Source organism: Rhincodon typus, chromosome 20 (assembly GCF_021869965.1).
Source record: "Rhincodon typus isolate 14 chromosome 20, sRhiTyp1.1, whole genome shotgun sequence".
NCBI lineage: Eukaryota > Metazoa > Chordata > Chondrichthyes > Orectolobiformes > Rhincodontidae > Rhincodon > Rhincodon typus.
In genome coordinates this window covers 37,000,661-37,021,831 of record NC_063351.1, presented here as the reverse complement: position 1 = coordinate 37,021,831, position 21,171 = coordinate 37,000,661, and the positions used below count along the sequence as shown (strand labels likewise).

Sequence of the window (21,171 nt, the reverse complement as noted above, 5' to 3'; positions counted from 1 at the left end):
GGCCTAGACCCTTTTCTGATGAAGGGTCTAGGCCCGAAACGTCAGCCTCTCTGCTCCTATGATGCTGCTTGGCCTGCTGTGTTCATCCAGCCCTGCACCTTGTTGTCTCGGATTCTCCAGCATCTGCAGTTCCTACTATCTCTGTAGCTATTTTATCATGGCTTTATTCATTCTTTCTCATGTTGTATCCACTAAATTTTTGTTTAAAGTCAAATATGATAATGGAGTGGAACAGTTTTAACTGCTACTAGTTTACAAAGGGAAGAGGGCAACAATTATATAACTGTAGAATTTGAAACATTTAATTTTGCAGGTTATCAAACTCCCATTTCATATTGAAACATATTCATCATATTCTTGTTATAGGGAAATATTTCATTATGTAATGAAACAAGCCTTCTTAAAAATGTACACACAGTATATCATGAAATTAATCATCCTGACATCATAATGCTGGGAGTTAAGAAATGTGTTCATTTTTGAAGTGGAATCATCACGAGAAATAACTCTGTAATGATTCAAGTTAAAGAATTTCATTTTAAAGCTTTTGCAGAATTTGATAATATATGGCATAAATGACCAGAATATTAACACATTCGTTAACATGGTAAAAAAGAAAACTACTTTTATGTAGTTGACTGTTAGCCAGTTGAACAGCTCTAAAAGCTTACTGCAAAAGGGTTATAAAGAAGTTAGATGGGTATTGATTTTTAACTTTGATGAGTTCTGCAATATAATGATAATAACAATGTCAAAGAAAGATTAAAAATAAGTTGCTGAACTTTTTCAGCAGGTCCGGCAGCATCTGTGGAAAAAAAAAATCAGTTAATGTTTCAGGTCCAGTGACCCTTCCTCAGAACAGTTTCAAAGAAAGATTAGACGGAGAAGTATTTATTACTATTGTGTTACCTTTCCAGTCGTTAGGAACAAAGGTATGCAATTATCATAGATTGCATTCTTAACCCCTGCTGGCTGCTGAGTAATAAAACAGTTAAAATAACTGGAATACAGTCATATAAACAATGCAATGACAATCACATTTCTATTTTGCACTGTTATTCCTCATAGAATTGAGCAACCTGACATGATCACAACGATGTTCAAGTTTGAGCAATGTTTCAGATCACATCATGCTGGATTTTGATTTTGAAAGACCTGTATAAGCTTACAATCAAAATGATCTGCTGCCTCCTCATTCAGCTCATAAATCATGAAAAGCAGTTTAAGGTTTTAAAAAAGAGAGAAACACAAAAGGAGACTAATCTTTTCAAAATTGTCACCTTAAGAGAAGGCAACAATGGATCTTTTAACAACAAATTGGCATTTTGATCAAGCCTTACCTTGACTATCAAACATCATGCTCATAAATTGAAGTATCCTTCAGAAAAACCGATCAGCTTCCCTACCAAACCTTTGTTCATTGGAAAGTTTGAAGTGATTAAACAGTTAAGTACAGAAATGTATACTTACATTTCTCTTAAATTTTTCAATTCGGTGCAGACGTCCTGTGCCTTTTCATTTCTGCAAACAAGAAATTATTTTGCATTAAGATTTGCATTAATTTTAATAAACAATTGTATCATTAGCACATTAAAAGTTTCAGTATGTACATGGCCAATTTAATTCTTGAAATGCACAGTATGTGACGAATAATGTAAAACAATTGCTGGTCCTCTCTGCTAAAGTGTGTAATTGTTATTGTTTTTCTCCATCTCTAACAATCATTGGGTATTAATGTCCACGGATTTCAAACGACAAGTCAAAAACTTGTTATCTGATTTTACATGAAGGGGAGGCGATGGCCTAGTGGCATTCTCACTGGACTGTTAATCCAGACACCCAGATAGTGATCTGGGGACCTGGGTTTGAATCCCGCCACGGCAGATGGTGGAATCTGAATTCAATAAATATCTGGAATTAAGAGTCTAATGATGGTTGTGAATCCATTGTCGATTGTGCAAAAAACACATCTGGTTCACTAATATCCTTTTGGGAAGAAAGCTGCCATCCTTACCTGGTCTGGCCTACACATTACTCCAGACCCACAGCAATATGGTTGACTCTTAACTGCCCTCTGGGCAATAAATACCGCTTAGCCAGCGATGCCCTCATCCCGTGAATGAATAAAGAAAAACATTAACTGTAAAAAGTCAGAATATTAACAGATCAATGGTATTAGTTTAAATAGACGTTTGCTCAAAATATTTATATTAAAAAACCCAAATCACACTAATAGAACATTTATGGGCAATTAGGCACTTCAGCTGTAGAAAACTCAAGTTCCTTTTTAGGTTAATAGGTTAATAGAATGATTTGATCTGCAGTAAAATGGGCACCATCTACTGTTTCAACCTGCTGCCAGCACATCCAAGACACATGGGGGTAAGAAGGCAGAATAGATCGCCCTCTGCAGCAACCTTTTCAGCCATATTCCAGTCTGTGTTATCTCCATTTTAAAGATAACTATCACACAGAGTTTAAAGTCAAATGGTCAACCTCATGCAAATTATTACCCTTCTAGACATCTTTTATACAATGGATCATATCTATTGGAACAATATTAAGATTGCATATACTAAATTAATTGAACCTCTTTACAACAGAGAAAAAGGTTTTTCTTTTCCCAATTGTGAGAACATACAACAGAAGTACTATTTCAACAGTGAGAGGATATCATTTAAAATCATTGCACCACCCAGTCTCCCAAAACAAAAATCCTTTGTACTTCAGAGTATAAAAAGAACAGGCTCTGCTTAGTCCTAATGCTACACAATGATGCCTGTTATCCACAAAGTGCAAACAGATAAATGTGTTAGCTATTCAAATACTCCAGTTTCAAGTAGTTTGGGATCCAAAGAAGCATAATCCTTTAAGCCAAAAGGCTATAATGAACTTTCAAACCTATATATCATCCAAACTGATGTAGTTGGCATGTACTTTTCTAAACTGTTAGCTACATATAAGTAGAGTGCTTCTCAACAAGAGGTAGAGATGTGGTCTGTAATGCCTTGTTACAAGTACAACTTGTAAGAAAAGTGTTTTTTTAACTTTGTAATGTGTTTTTAAAAAAACAACTGTGGACTGAAATGAGAAAGAGTTGCTTTGTTTAAAAAGAAAGTATTTGCAAGAGTGGGTGCAGTTTTGAAGTGACAACATGAAACCCATTGCAAGAATCATAAACAATTGCTTTAACAAGCAGTGACTGAATTTTGAGTTGCAGACAATTTGGAGCTGAAGGGGTGTTCAGATGTATCTTTTGCTGGCAACAAGTAGTTGATTGGTCTACACACTCGTGGCAATTTATCTATGCCTGCCAACAAATGTGTGATAGGTTCTCCAGTAACTAAACAGTTTGGAGCTGGGAACAAATTAAAGAGACAGACTGAGAAAAGTTCAATTCTTCCTCAGCTCAAGAGCGGTGTCTCTGTTCTCTGCAGTCAGAATTCACTGCAAACCAGAGAAAAATAATTTTGTTTCTGCAACAGTTGCTGTAAGCTATGACTTTTAACTGATAAATCAGAGACTTCTTACAAGTGAATCAGCCACCTTTTGTCTCTCACTAACTGGCAGAAGCAACCAGAGAAAGATGACTGAAGCAAAATGCTGGACAAAAGGGTTATAGAGGCATACAGTGCAGAAGTAGCCCTCTGGCCCATCAAGTCTGCACCGACTTATCCACACTAATTCCACTTGCACATCCTTAACTTATAGCCATGAATATTGACATTTTAATTATTCATCCACATACGTTTTAAAGGTTATGAGGCTTCCTGCCTCTACTACCATTCCAGATTCCAGATTGCATTCCACAATCCCATCACTTGTCGGATGAAAAAATGTTTCCTCAAGTCTCCTCTAAACCTCTTGCCCTTCACCTAAAATTACACCCCTCATTATTGACCCTTCAACTAAGGGAAACAGATACTTTCTCTCCACCCTGTCTATGTCCCTTATAATCTTATACACCTGGATCAGGTCCTCCATCAGCCTTCTCTGCCCTAAAGAAAAAAACCTGAGCCTATCTAGCCTCTCTTCATAGCTAAAATGCTCCATCAACCTGGTGAATCCTATCTGCATTCCCTCCAGTACAATCACATCCTTCCTATACTGTGGTGATCAGAACTGCACACAGTGCTCCAGCTGTGGCCTAAACCAAAATTTCATACAGGTCCAACATAACCTCCCCATTCTAATGAACAATACCGTGACTGATAATGGGAAGCATCTCAAATGTTATCCTATTAACCTGTCCTGCCACCTTTAGGGATCTGTGGACAAGCACCCCAAGATCCCACTGTTCCTGAGTTTCCTAGTGTCCTGTCATTCATTGAGTTCTAAAGAGTCATAAAGATCATCTCAATAACAGTAACTGGGAATAAAAGCTACTGGACTATTTTCCAAAAATTTTACCCTCTCCCATAATCTATTTTACCTTGGCTGTTTGTGCATGTGTAAGGAATAGTTTCAAAGGGGATTAAAGTTTCAATTCAATGCCGATGGTTTACAACTGTTTGTGGTCTAAATACTTGTAGTAAATAATGATTCTTGTTCAGCACAGCCTAAAAATTAAAACTAGACCTGTCGAGCATTAAATTCTATAATACTTCTTAACTCTTCGAGTTTGAAACTCTCTATGCAAATAACAATTGACCTAGCTTCAATTGTGAATTTTGACCAACTGAGAGGGAGAGATTTTCTGTAACCAAAATTTTTAAGGCACATTAGCAAAGGAAAGATTTGGGTCACAAATTACCATGATCTAATTGAAAGGCACAAAAAGGTTTGTGTGGCTAATGGCCTACTCTTGTGCATATGAGTCAGGAAGATAGCAGCAGATCAGGAGAACATAGAGAGATGAAATAGGCATGTTGCTGGTAGACAAAATTTAACATAGAGAAAAGAGAAGTAATGCATTTTGTAAATGTGGCAAGGACAGACATTATAGATTTTATAAGCTTAATGGTACAATTTTGAAATGGATGCAGGAACAGAGATATTGGAAGTTTCTGAAAACAAGTCTTTGAAGATGGCAGGAGAAGCTATTAGTCTTTTTTTAACATCAACGTATGCAGACATGTTTTGATACACCTCCAGTCTCCAGGTGAGACTTGAATCCAGACCTTCTGGCTCAGAGATAAAGTCTTCAGGGACAGCTGTAGTGACCCTAAAAATAATTTTTAATCAACCTGTTCAGGCATGTTAGGACATACCCCAAGCAGTTCAGAGTGGAACCAATACTCTTTGACTCAACAATAGGGACAATACCAATGTGTTAGAAATGCCTGAAAAGGAGAAGTTAATACGCTGTTACAGAAAGAACCATTGAAAGCAATTAAGTTAAGCTAATTACTTATAGATCACTAATTAAGCCTCAGTTGGAATTTTGTATCCTATTTTGAACATCACACTTTAAAAAGGATGTGAAGGCTGTGCCAATAGGAAATAGGAGAATTGTCTTCAAAGATCTGTGTTCATAAACCTCCAAATCTCCAAACTAGCTAATAGGGACTGAGGAGAGAGAAGTTGGAATAATGTTCCTTTAAGGAGAGAAGGTTAAGGAGAAATTCACGAGAATTGTTCAATTGACCTTTATTGATTGAAAGTCTTTGGTAAAAGTACCAGAAGGAGAGGTAAAATGGCCTCCTTTGGTACTTTATTGAGTAGAATCTTACTAAAAATTGGCTCAGCGTCAATTTCGGGGAACATCATGGAAGGTTTCACTTAATGAGTTCTATCATGTTATTTCACACAATTCGCTGCACCTCTCCTCATTACGTATACAGCAGACCTCAATGACACTCCTCTCACTGGGATTTCACAATACACGCAGGGAGGGAAAGGGGACATTTCAATGCAAATAGAATCTCACGTTCATAAAGGTAATTTTACTTTACATCATCATCTGCCTGATTAACTCACTGTCAAGCTACTGAGGCTACCTGTCCTCAGTGCTATTCCATGTTAAAAACCCTCTCTGAAGAGTGTAATTCTTTCTCCAATGGCCAGACAAGCATGATATCTTGTAATTTTGTAATGTATGAGTATCATATGCCGAAAAGCCTTCAAATAGGAGAGAATGTTAATCTTCATTAACTACCAGCAAAAGTGAAGAAAGAACAAACAAAAAAGCTGCATTAGCACCTGGTATTTTTGAGGCTTGCATTTCAACCAACAAAATGTTTACAAGCAATGACTGATCACTTCACACAACTCTGATCTGTTGGAACCAGGCGTCAAATAAGCCTGTCTGGCTTGTGACACAACGTGCAGTCTGTGGATCATGTATAGATTGGTTGTTAGTGATTAGACCACTTTTTAGTTACTTAGAAAGTCTTTTGTTGTGCTTTGTGTTGCACCTCAGCCCCACACTCCTGATCTTTGGGCAACCGGTGTGGAGGGGTATGGGCAAGTCAGAGGACTTTCTCATGGGTCTGTTCGTGAGCCTGGCCAAGTTGGCTATAAACAGGTCCAGGCAGTGGGCTGTGGAGAGAGAGTTATATCTATCAACTGTCTTACCTTCTTCCACAGCTATGCTCATACACAGGTGTCCTTGGAGAAGGTGCACACTCTGTCCACCAATACTCAATGTCTTTAGAAAGAAATGGGCACCATAGAGGGCACAGTGCTGTATCTCCGCCTCCAAACCCATTCTGATTGGGCCCCTACCCTTTTTCCCCTCATCTTTGATGGTTTGCATTGCCCTTTTCGGGTTTTGCATGTACAGTGTCCAATTGGTCACACAGGTGATTTACTGGTGGTAGTTAATAGAAGGGAAAAAAACACCACGGCAATTGGGTAATGCCATAAAAAGCCATTTCAGTTGTGTGTGATAAAACTTATGGATATTAAATAAAGCAGACCCAGAGATGGGTCTGCAGAACTGTCTGTCCCAGACTGGGACAAGTCTATGTACACCACGGGTAATGGATCTATTTTGATGCTCAACAATAAACCATGTTCGTTTCCAGTTCAGACTTCCTGAGTCATTATAACTCTTCGAGTTTGGGTCATGGCCATTTGGTTGAAGCACACACAGTGTGTTTTCCACAGAAATTGCTGGCACATGGTGTCGGTGTGCAACTGATGTCCCATGGTGCTGTACAGCAACCTGTCCACCCTCTTGGCTTGTCACTACTAGTTTTGAGTCTGCGCTGAAACGCGAGATAAGACAGGAGTAGTATAAACCTGTAAGTTCTGAATGAGGGCACCTACTCCAATGCATAAGATGACTACCTGCCCCATACACAAAGCAGCCTGCCAGCACCATTAGAATGAAAGCTCCAAAATGCAGACTAAAGGGGTGAACTGTATTATAAGTGAGTCAGAGATCTGCAATGATGATGTGGTGAGGATCCTGTTTGTCCAGTGACAACTGTGGTCTGGGGGTGCAGGCAGTAATTATCCATAGATTGAGCCCATAAATGTTGAGGAATTCAGGTAGGATGGAAGCCAAAAGAAGCAAGCAGCCATATTGTGAAAAAGATTCAACAAAGTTTCAGGAGGACCTGGACAGCCTTGGTGAATGGGATAGATCATGGAAAATGGAATATAAAGTAAATAAATGTGAAGTTATTAACTTTGCAGAGAAGAGGTTGAATATTTCTTAAAATGACAAATCGGGAAATGAGTATGCAAAAGGAACTGATGTCCTTGACCATGAGCTTTTAAACAATAGTACGCAGGTGCAGCAAGTAATCAGAAAGACAAACAGTATATTGGCATTTATTTCTTGGAAATTTGAGTGCAAAACTTGCTGCAGTTGTTAAGAACTTTGGTGAGACTTCATTTGGAGTTTTGTATAAATTTTTGGTTTCCTTATCTAAGTGAGGATATACTTGCCTTACAGGGAGTGCAACAGAGGTTCACCACATTAATCCCTGGGATGGCAGGACTGTTTTACAAGGAGAGATTAGAGAATAGAGACTTTGTTTCCTCAGAGTTTAGAAGAATGAGGGGTGACCTTATTGAAATTTGGAAAATTATTACATGGTGTGACAGGGTGGATGTAAATAGGATGTTTCCCCTAGCTGGTGATGCTGGGACCAGGGGGTTTAAAGCTCAAGATATAGGAAAGGCCATTTAAGATGACGAGAAAGCATTTCTTCACTCAGAGGGTGGTGAATCTTTGGAATTCTCTACCCCAAAAGTCTGTGGAAGCTCAATGAATAAGCAGGTTCTAGACAGAAATTGATAAGTTTCTGGAACTGATGTCATTAAGGGAAATAGAGATAGTAGTGTGAGAAAGTGGCATTGAAGAGATGATCAGTCATGATCTAGAATGCTGGGACTGGTTTGATGGGCTGAATAGCTTACTCCTGTTCCACTGTTTCTCCCATAATAAAGCAGCATTTGTTAGCAGCAGCACCTAGATAACGTTCAAACTTAGGCTAATTGATATGAAAGCTACCTCATATTATTGAAATTCTAGCAAGTCCACCAGAAATACGAGGAAGTCCATCCATCTTCTTTTGACCTCAAATGATAACCATTGCTGATTTGCCCACCAACAAAATCCTGAATGTCTCTATTAACCAGAAGCTGAATTGGGCCAGCAATATTAAGCATAGCTAGAGAAACCAAGTAGAGACTGGGTATTCACCCAGTACAGATGATTTTGCTCAAGTCCTGTCCTTCCCATTTATTCAATCCACCCTTTCCATAAATAGTGCAATGTGGCTGCATAGCAGGGTATTTTTTAAAGTGTTAATAAATCCCTCATTGAAATATAACATTTAAAGAAAGAAAAATCATGAATTTTCATGAACTGTATGTGTTGATCCACTCTTCACATGAACAATTTCATATTGTTATGTGTAGTTAATAAGAGGTTCATAGCTGAGATTTAAATTGTGTTCATTCAGCATATCAGCAGAACCATGAATGTGAAAATATAATTGAGGTATTTGGAAATCTAGACCTTTCAAGTGACAATATAATATAGCTCAATATGGAGGATCCCAAAACCTGTCAGAATTTAAAAGCCTTGCTGTCAGAAGTTTGAATTGGAGATTAAACTTTATTTAACACTTTCTTTAATCCTTTCCTCACAAATAACTCCTTAAAATTCATATGGGCCCTTGGCCAACCTGCAAGCAGTTTGGGTCCCCCACCTCAAAAGGTCACAAGCTCAAAAACATTTCAGTTTCAACTGATATTTGAACGTTCCTGTCCTCATTTGGCAGGTTTTACCAGTTCTTGAAAGATCTAGCCCACAAAACACTAAACAGCCCCTCACAGATGCAGAAAAACTTGTAGGACAACTTCATCCTACAGGAGCTAAGCTCCTGTTAAATTGTTAAGAAACCAATAAGCAAGATCTGTCTTACACCCCAAATGGAAGGAGGAAAAATTTGCTAGTCAGAGAGCCTACACCTTTATATTACTTAAACACAAAGAAGTTAAAATATTCTTCAGTTGGCCAAAAAAGGTGCAAGTTTTGCTCTTATTCTCAGAGAGTATATTCCTGTCACTGACAAGACCTGGCTCAATCTTCTAGGATTTCAAGTCTCCTTTGGCAGGTAGAAAATAAATGTGGAACACTGGCTGTACCTCAGTGACTGAGACAGCCACCCAGGGTAGAACTTCCCCAGCTCAGCAGGATAGACACCAAGGTCAGTGAATTAATACCAACAGCTGGATGCTAACATTAAGGCTGGGAGAAAGAATTGTATATATATCAGCACTACAGCAGCCAAACAAAGAAACAGCTTGCAGCAACAGGACGCTGGTGAAATAAGAAACAAATCAAGTAAATTTATTATTTATGAAGAACAGCCAATAGGATCATTATCCCAGACGTGATTTTTTTATGAATTGTATCACATACAGGTTATGTTCTATCGGCTGGAGTTTTTGATTGCGTTTTTCTTATTGAGAATGTATACACTCGTGTTTTAATCACTAAATCTTTCCACTTCTCCTACTCGCTCTCCTCACTTAAGGACGTTCTTAGAACTTACTACTTTGATCAAATGTTTAGTCACGCCTTCTTCTTTAGCTACATGCCAATTATTATCTGATTATGCTCATCCCGTGAAGCCCCTTTGGGAGGTTTTCTTACATTAAAAAGGACTTGTATAAATACAAGTTGTTATATATGTTGCATTAAATAGGGTGGGCACTCCCTGAGGCAATCCTATTAACTAGTCAGTTTCTTGGAACACTCCCTTTAGACAGAACAATTCACTACTAATAAGCCTCACAAGTGATACTCCCTTGAAACAGTTCACTTTTGTTAAAGAGTATCAACATTTTTAAGTTTTTTTGTTTCCTGGTCACTAACACCAGTATCTTTCTGATATCATAGAAATTTATACCATATATATTATGCAACATATTTCTCAGAAACATAGTCCCAGATTCATTAAAATGCATATGCATGCTCTGAAACAATGGTTCCGCTTGTGCTTAGAAATAACACCAAGATCAACTGATACATCAACAGAAAACAGACACCAAAACTTAATCAAAACATGCATGTGTTAACATCTAAGGCCGCAAAATTAAAATGACCCCTCTTTCAAACTTATTCATACAACCAAACTTTTAACAGTATTACCACTGAGTTCAAGTACTGAATAACCAAAAGCAGAAGAAATCTGCCTGACTAAATAAAACACATCAGGTCAATTTTTTTTGCAAGGGTTCTTCAAGAGATTTGAGGGCTACTTTTTGATTTTTGGTGTCTACCTCTTGTCTCTCAGGGTCTCCTATTTAATTCTCACTAACTCTCATTACATGCTGCAATCATGTAGTAATGTTACCTCGTGAACTTCAGTTGAATTTTGATAGGATTTTCATCTTTGGAATAATATGGCACAATTGCCAAATATGGTACATAGTGTAAATTAAAACTTTTAACTTGGAATCCATAAATAGGATGTTTTTATTTGTTATAAATAAATCTCTCAAACTCCAGACACTCGTGTTCCTCTTCCCAGTTGCTTGCCTCCCACTCCCTCAGCAGACGTGGGATCCACAACTGCCACTTAACCCACATGCAAACATTCTGTGATGGGTTGTTAAGTAGCATGTCAAAACTTACTGTTTCTTCATATTTGACAGGCACCTTAATACTTGGTCATGCACAACTGAAAAAACTACCAGAAAGCAAAATATGATTATTTTTAAAAATAACTTTATTTTAAAAATGTGATTTTTAAATTTAAAAAAGACTTAAGGAGAAGTAAGTGATAAATCAAAATAGTGCATTTTCTCAAATCTTGAGTGTAAAAATAAAGCAACATTAGAGGAATGATGCCACGATAGCCAGCACCTCCATATGTCCCCTATTTCCATGGTTGCAGTTTGAGTCCAGAACACCCCAAGCCCTCCTACAACCTCCGGCCAGCTGCAACTTCTGTTCCGCCCAAATGTGCACGCACTTTGTTTAAGTGGGCCGAATGAGGGCTCCCACAGGCCAGCTCAGATTTTTTGAAATCCTCCTCTTGCCCAGGACCAACCAGAATACCTCCTCCAATCACAGATTTCCTACTTCCCTTCCTTGTTGCTCCTCCCCAATCAACCACAGATGTGTTCTCCTCAGGAGCAGCAAGAGTGGGAGAGAAAGAACCAGAGATCGTAGAAGCACAAGAAAGACAGAATTTCTGATTGGAGGAAATCTGTCCGCTGCCCCTGTGTATTTCAAGTTCTGATAAATCACTTTACAATCCTTTCACATCTTCAGTTTACAATACAATCAGATAAGATGAATGGAGTGAAGCACTCTTCTACAATGGCACAATCACACTAAAGTGGTGTCTGGAAACAGATCATGTCCATCAATTGGCATGAGCATAAAAAAAATGTGACATCCAACATTCAACTTGCGTCAGAGAGTTAGGCAGTGAACTTAACCAAAAAAGCTAAAGATATATGAAGATTAAACAGGATTTAAAATTTGCTCAGAAATGAATTGACTATCACAAATCACCAAATGATATGTGCTGCAGAGAGAACTCTGTTCATTCTTTAAGTCTATATTTTCATAAAAATGTTGAACTTGGCAACTACGTCATGCTGAAAACACTATGTTGCTAGTACCAAGTGAACCTAGTCAAACCATCTCAACTAAACCACCTGTTGAAAATAAACTGGAAACATTGATCAAAACTGTTTTTAAGAGTGTATCACAACATCTAAACCAGAGTACATTCCAGCCACATTGGTCAAGAGTAACAAAAGAATATTTATTCTCTGTTAAGAAAAATAAAGACTAACATTTTATGGCCAACATAGTTTCATTTTTCTAATAGCAGTTAACAGCTATTTTTAGTGCTTTTGTACTTCATTGACAGTAGAAATACTCTTTGAGAATTACAGCTAAATCATTATCATCTTTGTTAATGAAATAATTTTCCATGTCATCTAACCTGTAACATGCATGAAACAGGTTCATAATTCTATTATCACTAACCTTTTTTCCTGTAATTGATGAAACAAGCTGAAGTAAGGTGCTCGTGTGATTGCAGCAGCCATTCTGGATTCTAGTGCTGAACTCCCAGTAATTTTGGTACTATATATTCCAGCTGCAAGACATCACATTAAAACATTTTTGAAAATCTGCTACTGAGCAAGTTTAACCTGACATTTTTCAGTGAAAAATTAATGTGGTCATTCAACTAAATATGTAAATATCAAGAACTTAAGCACATCAAAGTGTAGTCTAAAATATATTGGAGATGAATCTCTCCAAATGGCACTTCCATGAATAAGATTGAAAATCAAATTTAATACATATCATTATATATATTTAGTGGCTTTTATAAAATAATAAAATGTTATAGAGCCCAAAAAAGATAGCTGCTATAAAACAGAATGAGTAAGTTGACTGTTCCTAGACATTTCTAGCAATTACGAGGACAAAAACTAACTCATCTTTAGAATGTCAAACATTCATCCATATGAGCATTCCAGTCAAACAAAATGAACGATGTCTACCTCAGCAACTTCTGGAAAGGAAATTATTGAGATGGCATGAACAGCTTTCATAGTTATCTGCTACAAATACAATCAGAACAGCAAAATCAAGCTCACCCAGCTACTGAATGGCTGAGATAATTCATACTGAGGGAAACTACTGGTTTGTTTGATTCACCTTTAATTATACAATTATTGACTTCTTTCCTTATTCTGCTTGTAACACCAGAACAGAATGTAGATAGCAGCTCCAGGTTTAGTTCACAATTGCCTCTGACCTCACTTACTTTGAAAAGTCTGATTTTTGGAAGGAATCCGAGATTTCATCTGCGAAGTGAACCAATTCCACAGTTACAACTGCTGCCCTTTTCAGCGAAAATTAGACTGCAGAGGCGCTACAATAAGGACCTCTGTGCACAATCTCTTCAAATGTACGACCACTGGAAGCTGACTCACTGGACTCTCGGATTCATGTGAATAATTAATATGCAATTTGTAAGTTCTCTCCTTTATTCCCCTTTCTTTCTTGGATGCAAATGTTTGTGATGTGTACTGCATGTCACTCCCCATGTATTGAATGCATTAATAAACACTACTTTGTTTTAACTCTAAATAATTTGAATTGGGTCATTTTTAAATTGGATTTCACAAACAGGGTTTGAGGGAAACAAATCACTTCGCATTTTCCTTTCCTTTCTTAAAAAGCAAGGCAAATAAATTAAAAACCAACCCTGTTATGGACAGAAAGAAAATCAGTTAAATTAATTTAATACACCTCTCACTCTTGTTCCTGTCAGGTGCTGACTAAATACAAATTGCTTCAGTTGTCAGTGAAGAGTCTTCAAAATGGGCAAAATCAGTCTTAACCTTAAATGCTTCTTTAGCCACATTTTGTACTGGAGACCATCTTAGACTCAGACTGGCAAAAGTAACTTCCACCCAGAGGATCATAAAAAGCTGACTGACATTTAAATCAACAGCTGGTATTCATTGAGACTGCATGTCATTTTCCTGAAATATCATTCTCCTTACAACAATTACAAATTGTTGCAGGAAGTTTCAATCGCTGTTTAAAGCTTTTATTCTTGCTGCAGAAAGTTGAAAGAAGACTTTTGAAACATCACAAAAGACTTTCTGGGAAACTGTGCCAAGCTTTCACCAACACTAAACTCTTGTCTGGAGTTGAAAAATTTATCAATTACTTCCCAATTTCCATTTTTCTGTCACTGTCATCTGGCTCATCTCTGACTTCCCTTCCTTGACTTCACTGTTCCATTTCTGCGGCCAGACTGTCCACCAATGTCTAGTACAACCAATCAGCTCCCACAGTTACCTCAACTACACCCGATACCATGCTTCCTGCAAGAATTCCATTCCACTCTTCCAGTTTCGCAGTCTCATCTGTTCTAATGATGCCAGCTTCCAACAGGGTGCCTCCAACATGACCTCCTTTATCATCAACAGAGGATACATCCCACCGCACCCCCCCACCCCCCACATTGTGACTGTCAGGGCCTTCAGCCGTGCCCAACTCATCTCCTGCACTTCTGCCTTTACCCCTTCTCCTACCTTCCAGAAAAACGATGGGGTTCTCACGGTCCTTCCTTTCCACTCTACCACTCTCTCTACATTCAAAGAATCATCATCTATCATTTTAATCACCTCAGAAGGATGCCACTACCAAAAATATCTTCCCCTCCCCTCCACTGTCAGCATTCTGCAAGAATCCTACCCTCAGTGATACCTTGGTCCTCCATCACTGCTAACACTTCCTCACTCCCCCATGACATCTTGCCATGCTTACCCGTTTACCTTCTCTCTTCTCACTGTCCAAGGCCCCAAACACATCTTCCAGGTGAAGCATCATCCTACTTGTAGTTCTGAATAATATCAACAGCATGGGTTCAATTCCCTCACCAGCTGAGGTTAAATGAAGGACTCTCCTTCTCAACCTTTTCCTTCACCTGAATTGTGGTGATCGTCAGGTTAAACCACCACCAGTCATCTCTCTAACGAGACAGCTGCCCTGTGTAATTACCATTACTTCTTTCAATCTAACCTACTGTATTTACTGCTCACATGTGGGCTCCCTGACTTTGGCAAAATGAAATGCAGACTTGGTGACCACTTTGTGGAACACTTCCACTCTGTCTATTGGAATGACCCGAATATCCTAGTCACTTTAATAAGCCATCTTCCTCACTCTCAAACATTTCTGTCCTAGGCCTCGAGGAACATTACGTCATTTTCACCTTAGGTCTTTATAAAGTCTCAATACTGGATTCTATAACTTCAGAAACTGACCACATTATGTACGTTCTCCATTACTTTTGCACTCTCTCTCACTCCTTGCCCCTCACAGCTATGCCTTGTTTTGTCTAGTTTACTTTGCTCTTAGTAGAGAAGATGCATTATCTCCCTTTCACATCTGAATTTACATACATTTTTAGATCTCTTTTTCTGTTTTTCTACTACCATCAATACTTTGGTCTATTGCACTGGGTCTCCACCTGTGCCAAAAGTATATATACAAAAAAATTCATAACCTTTCACTTCTGACGAATCATACCAGGCTTGAAACATGAACTCGGTTTCTCTCTCCATAGATGCTCCCAGACCTGAGTTTCTCTTGCATTCGGTGTTTGTTTAACAGATCTTTTCTGGAAAATTTTCTCAGACTTTATCTAAAAAGAGGAAGTGTTGTGCTTCTCTATCTTAAAGGAATTACCCAGAGAAAGAAAGACCAAGTTATCAGCATCTTGACACTTGCCTACTTAGTTTCGCAGAGAATAGGAATTGAAGCTGACCAGAGCAGCACAAGCTGGTGCAGAAGACAGTGATAGGGGAACAGAAACACAAGGTGAGTTCTTTTCCTTTGTGGATAGAGGACTCCCAGCCTGCTTTGGATCTCCTCCACCAGAGCCTCCACTGCCATATCTGAGAATATGTGCACCCTCATTCAATCCTTGTCATTTTGAAACCTGTTGCTGTGCATCAGTCATCACACTCCAAATCTTCAGTTGAAGCAGGTGTACGGAATCCACGTATACTGCTGTTTCGTAAGAAATAATGTCTGCATGAGTGCACGTCTCTGATTTAGTACCTTCAGGAAAGATCAAATTCTAGAAATCACTAATTGTTACCAAAATAACTTGCTAAAACCAAAGTTTTGAAGAGTAATGTCTTTTTAGCACCATCAATTTAATGCCTATTTTCATCTTTTCGCCAAAATAATCCTCAACATTTTCACATTATTAAAGTGGAAAATAGATCATTACTGATTGACTGCCTGTACCTAATAACATTTGCATGATTGTAGGAAGGGAATACTGATAACTTTCTTCTTACCATAGAGTTCATCTCTGAGTTTCAGTATTCTGGTAAATATGCCCATCTGTGGCAAGAGGTCATCTAATACCTGAAACACCAAGTTCATTCTTTCCTCTGTTGGTTTTTTGAAAGACAGTTCCTTTTTATCCTCAATCAGACGTACAAGGTACTGATTAGCTGTTCAAATTTTGAAAACAAAAAAAAGTGTTTAATGAAACAGTGCTCTCCATAAAATTCAGACAAGGTGAAGTTATCCAATTTGGAAAGATCATTTGGATTGGATTGCATCTTCTGAAAAGAAACATGCATTACATAGTTAATCAATACATTGCTCAGAAAGTTTTTTGAAGTGCTTTACATGTAATAAATTAATTGAAAAAGCTGCAGCAACAAGTTTCTTTTCAAAAATAATCAAATTAATTTGAAGATCCCCAAAAGGTACTTACTGGGAGTTACAGGAGGCCTTGGCCTGTGTCCTGTAAAAGGGAACACATGGTGTCTGCCAGGGTGGTTGACACTTGCCATAACTGATAGATATCAGAGGTAGCAGAATGCATGATTGATACCAAAGACCACATTTTAAAACAGAATTAAAACCAAGAACTGCAGATGCTGGAAATCTGAAACAAGGGTCACTGGATTCGAAACATAAACTCTGTTTTACTCTCCACAGATGCTGCCAGATTAGCTGAGTTTCTCATCCAAATCAAAAACGGTAAGCACAGGATTTATATTTCCTTTCATTTACAGTTTAATATACGTACATATTTAGAAAGTTGAACTCCTCTATGATGTTTAGTGGACTTAAAGGTTGCAGGTCTTCTCCAGAAAGGTACATTTGCCAAATTTGCTGATGACAAAGATAGATAGGAAAGTAATTTGTGAAGAGGACATTAGGAAGTTTCAAAAAGAAATGGATAGGTTAATAAGTGGGCACAGTTTTCGCAAATGGAGTCTAATATCCAAAATCGATAAAATTGTAAATTTTGGCTGGAAGAATGAAAAAGAAGCATATTCTCCAAAATGATCAGAAATTGCAGAATTCTGAGATACATAGGGATCTGAATGTATTCATGCTAGAATCACAGTATTCATGCTTGAATCACAAATGGGAGGTTATGCTTCAGTTACAGTTCTTGGTTTTAATTCTGTTTTAAAATATGGTCTTTGGTATCAATCATGCATTCTGCTACCTCTGATGTCTATCAGTTATGGAAAGTGTCAACCACCCTGGCAGACACCATCTGTTCCCTTTTACAGGACACAGGCCAAGGCCTCCTGTAACTCCCAGTATGGTGAAACTGCATTCTGGAGTATTGTGCATAGTATTGGTCACCTTTATTTAAAAGGGAGAATGTAAACGTGTCAGAGACAATTCAGAGTAGGTTTACTATACTAAGAGGTGGAATAGACAGATTGTCTTATGAAGAGAGGTTGAACAGACAAGTCAAATTTCTGCTTAAGTTTAAAAGAGTAAGGGGATTGAAACAAAATCCTGAGGGGTGTCAACAGGATAGACGTGAAAAGATGTTTCATCTTATAGGAGAATCTAGAACTAGAGGTGATTGAATTAAAGAAAAAAAAAAAATCAGACACTCATTTAAGATAGAGATTAGGCAAAAAAAGTTCTCTCAGAGGGTGTTGGTCTTTAGATCTCTCTTCCTGAAAGGAAGTCAAAGCAGAGTCCTCGGATATTTTTAAATGCTAGAGATAGACTGTTCTCGTTAAGCAAGAGGGTGAAAGGTTATCAGGGAATAAGCAGGAATATGGATTTGAGGTTACAATCACATCAGTCATAATCTTATTAAACTGCTGAGCAGGTTCAGGACTTTAATGTCCATCCAGGACAAGACAGGCTGATTAAGTGAACATATAAATATTGTCATTTGCAGCACATATCCTCACATTCAAATGTAAAAAAAACCTAGAAACTATTGGTCTAGCACATAACACCTCCATTAAGATGGTAGAGAAGAATTTCACGTGACTATGCTAAGCTTATATAGATTAGTATTGTACTGCATGCTTTTACACCACATAAATCCTGGTTCTCCATTCCAAACATTTTTTTAAATTCACTCACAGGATGTGGGCAACACTGGTTAGACAAGCATTTATAGTTGTCTTTGCGAAGGTGATGGTGAACTGGGTTCTTGAATTGCTGCAGTCCATTTGGTGTACACACATTCACAATGCTGTTGGGGATGGAGTTCCAGGATTTTGACCCAGTAATACTAAAGGAATGGCAATATATTTCCAAGTCAGAAAGATGAGTGGTTTGGCAGGGAAACTTGCAGGTGGTGGTGTTCCCATGCTGCCCTTCTCCTTCTAGATGGAAGTGATTGTGGATTTGGAAAGTGCTGTCGAAGGGTCTTTGGTGAATTTGTGTAGGGCATCTTGTAGTTGGCATATGCTACTGCTACTGAGCATTGATGGTAGCGGGAGTGAATGTTGTGGATGTGGTGCCAATTAAGTGGGCTGCTTTGTCCTGAATGCTGTATGCTTCTTGAGAGTTGTTGGAGCTGCACTCATCCAGAAAATTGGGGAGTATTCCATCACTTTCCTGACATGTGCATTGTAGATGCTGGCAGGATTTGGGCAGTCAGGAAGCGTGTTATTTGATGCAAGATTTCTCGCTTCTGACCTGCTCAGGTCGCCACAGTATTTGTATGACAAGTCCAGTTCAGTTTCTGGTCAATGGTAACTTGAAATCATGATGCTGTCAGACTAATGTTATAGGTTACATTATTCTACACTGACCAATTCTACATCATGAGTGTGAGCATCACGTTCTAACTGGAATTAGTGTATGCAAGTATACTATCTATTGGAGCTTCAAATCAAACCTTGTTGACCTCAGCAGAACAAAACAAAAAGGGAGGTTTGTGATGGAAGAAGCCACAAAAGTCATCAACAGCAAAAGGACACACTGCTTTTCATGTGCTGCTGACTTTTTTCTCATTCACCCATTCCGGGGCTGGAGAAGACCGCAGTAACCAAAAATATATTTGCAAAGCACTTCTTTCCCCATTACAATTTTGCTCTAATTAACATTGATATTTATTCATGATAATGAGTAAAAGGGCTCTTGGATAATTGGGCAGAATAAGGTAATTCTTTTTCTTTGCAGTTGCTTTCTCCTGCAAGTTGGTGAAAGCACCACACTATAAATAGAGCTGCTTAGTGTGCAAGAAAGTAATCAGTACACAACAGAGATCATTTGAACTGTGGAGAAACAACAGTTCTATCAACATAGCAAACTTTTTTTTTCCCTTTCTCCTACATTTTTAGTAAGTTGAGGATGTCATTTTTTGAAATGTTTACATAAGTAACATCCATGATGTGAGAACATAGTATATTCATGCCTTGGCAGCGGATTTATTTACTGAATCATCAACTGGTCACCCACGTATTTTTTTTTTAAATGTATGGCCTTACTAGCTAGCTAGTTAGCAGTATACATTAAAAACTGTAATTTACAACAAAAGTGCTGTTAAGGTTATAAATTGGTAACAAAATACAATGAAAGGAGCTGCATATATTATTTTTCCATTGCAAAATTAATGTGAGTTTAGGTTTCCCTGAAGCAACGATAAAAACAACTTATAACTATTGTAACAAGAAAAATAATTCCTTGTCGCAGTCAAGCTCACCTCTTGCCGAAAACTAAAAATCCTGGTTTTGTGGGAACTTGACCACACCCATTCAGGCTGCTTCTATTGTTCGAACTTTTAAAAAAACATTGGCTTTGGCAGACTGCTCAGTACCTCTGCCTTAAGACCTCTCTTCCAAAAAAAGCACAAAATGCACCTCCTAAAACCACAGTATCATCAGATATTCAAATTAGAATTTTTGAAAACAAGGAACACTGGTCATTTCATGTCTCACCATTGAACCCAAGGGTTATTACAAAAAGGAAGAATGGAATAAATGCCACAAACCTAACTGATATCTTTATTTTGAAGACTGCATATGATTCCCTTAAAGTTTTCCTTACCTGGTGAGATTGTCCCAAGTATGACATTAGAATCCAATGGTGCAAGATTTCGAGATTTTTTCTTGAATGCCATTGTGAACAAAGAAGCAGTCACTCAGTTTTGAGGAAATTGCAATTGTACAACTAAAACAAAAGAAAAAGATAAATTATTATGCAAGATGTTATGTATTTAAGGCACTTCTACTTAAAACTGTTTCAATATTAAATCAGATCACATCGAAGGCCATAAAAATCTCAAATTTTTCACCTTAGCTCCTTCTAAAGTGGAATCACTTGCATTATGATCTGATATGACTATCTTTCATCATTTTGAGAACCTCTATAAAATCTCCTCTCTGGCTGTTCTCCTTTAAGTACAATAGAGTCAGCTTCAATCTACGCCTGTAACTGAAATCATTCATTGCTGAAACTCTTCGATAATCACTGGTGTTCACTCACTCATCGCCTTCTCATCCTTTCTAAAATGTGGTGTGCAGACCTGAACACAATATTTCACTTGAGGTAGAATCAGTGTTCAAAAAAAGTTCACAATAACTTCCTTGCTTATGTATTCTATGTCTGTATTTATAAAGGCTAGATCATTTATGCCTTATTGACTGACTGTTTTTCCATGTTACACCTCACAGGGGCACCATGCTGAAAATCAAGCCCTGCTATTCCCAGAGCCATCATAAAGGTTAACCTTTTTTTTTATTAAATCTTCAAAATTCCCCAATTTACCTGCATTTTAGACCCGGATTGACAGAAAGTACAGACCAGGTTTCCATACAAAAATTGCTATTTATTACAAGTAAATAGATTCCAGCAGCAAGTAAACAATTACGAACCATCGACATATAACTCTACTCGTTAGGATTATAATCTCATTGTAAAACTAACCACACACACACACACACACACACACACACACACACACACACACACAC

General features: G+C 38.0%; 1 protein-coding gene across 1 annotated transcript in view; it reads right to left on the bottom strand.

Annotated features, from left to right (window-relative positions):
• The window catches only part of LOC109911229, a 205,032-nt gene that overhangs the window by 171,331 nt on the left and 12,530 nt on the right, over positions 1–21,171 (bottom strand). The window contains exons 2-5 of the mRNA XM_048609079.1: positions 20,246–20,368; positions 16,267–16,425; positions 12,416–12,527; positions 1,471–1,521 (exon numbers count right to left, since the gene is read on the bottom strand). Coding sequence (XP_048465036.1) covers positions 1,471–1,521; positions 12,416–12,527; positions 16,267–16,425; positions 20,246–20,318 — 395 coding nt within the window. The 5' untranslated portion in view covers positions 20,319–20,368. The remainder of the gene's footprint in view (positions 1–1,470; positions 1,522–12,415; positions 12,528–16,266; positions 16,426–20,245; positions 20,369–21,171) is intronic.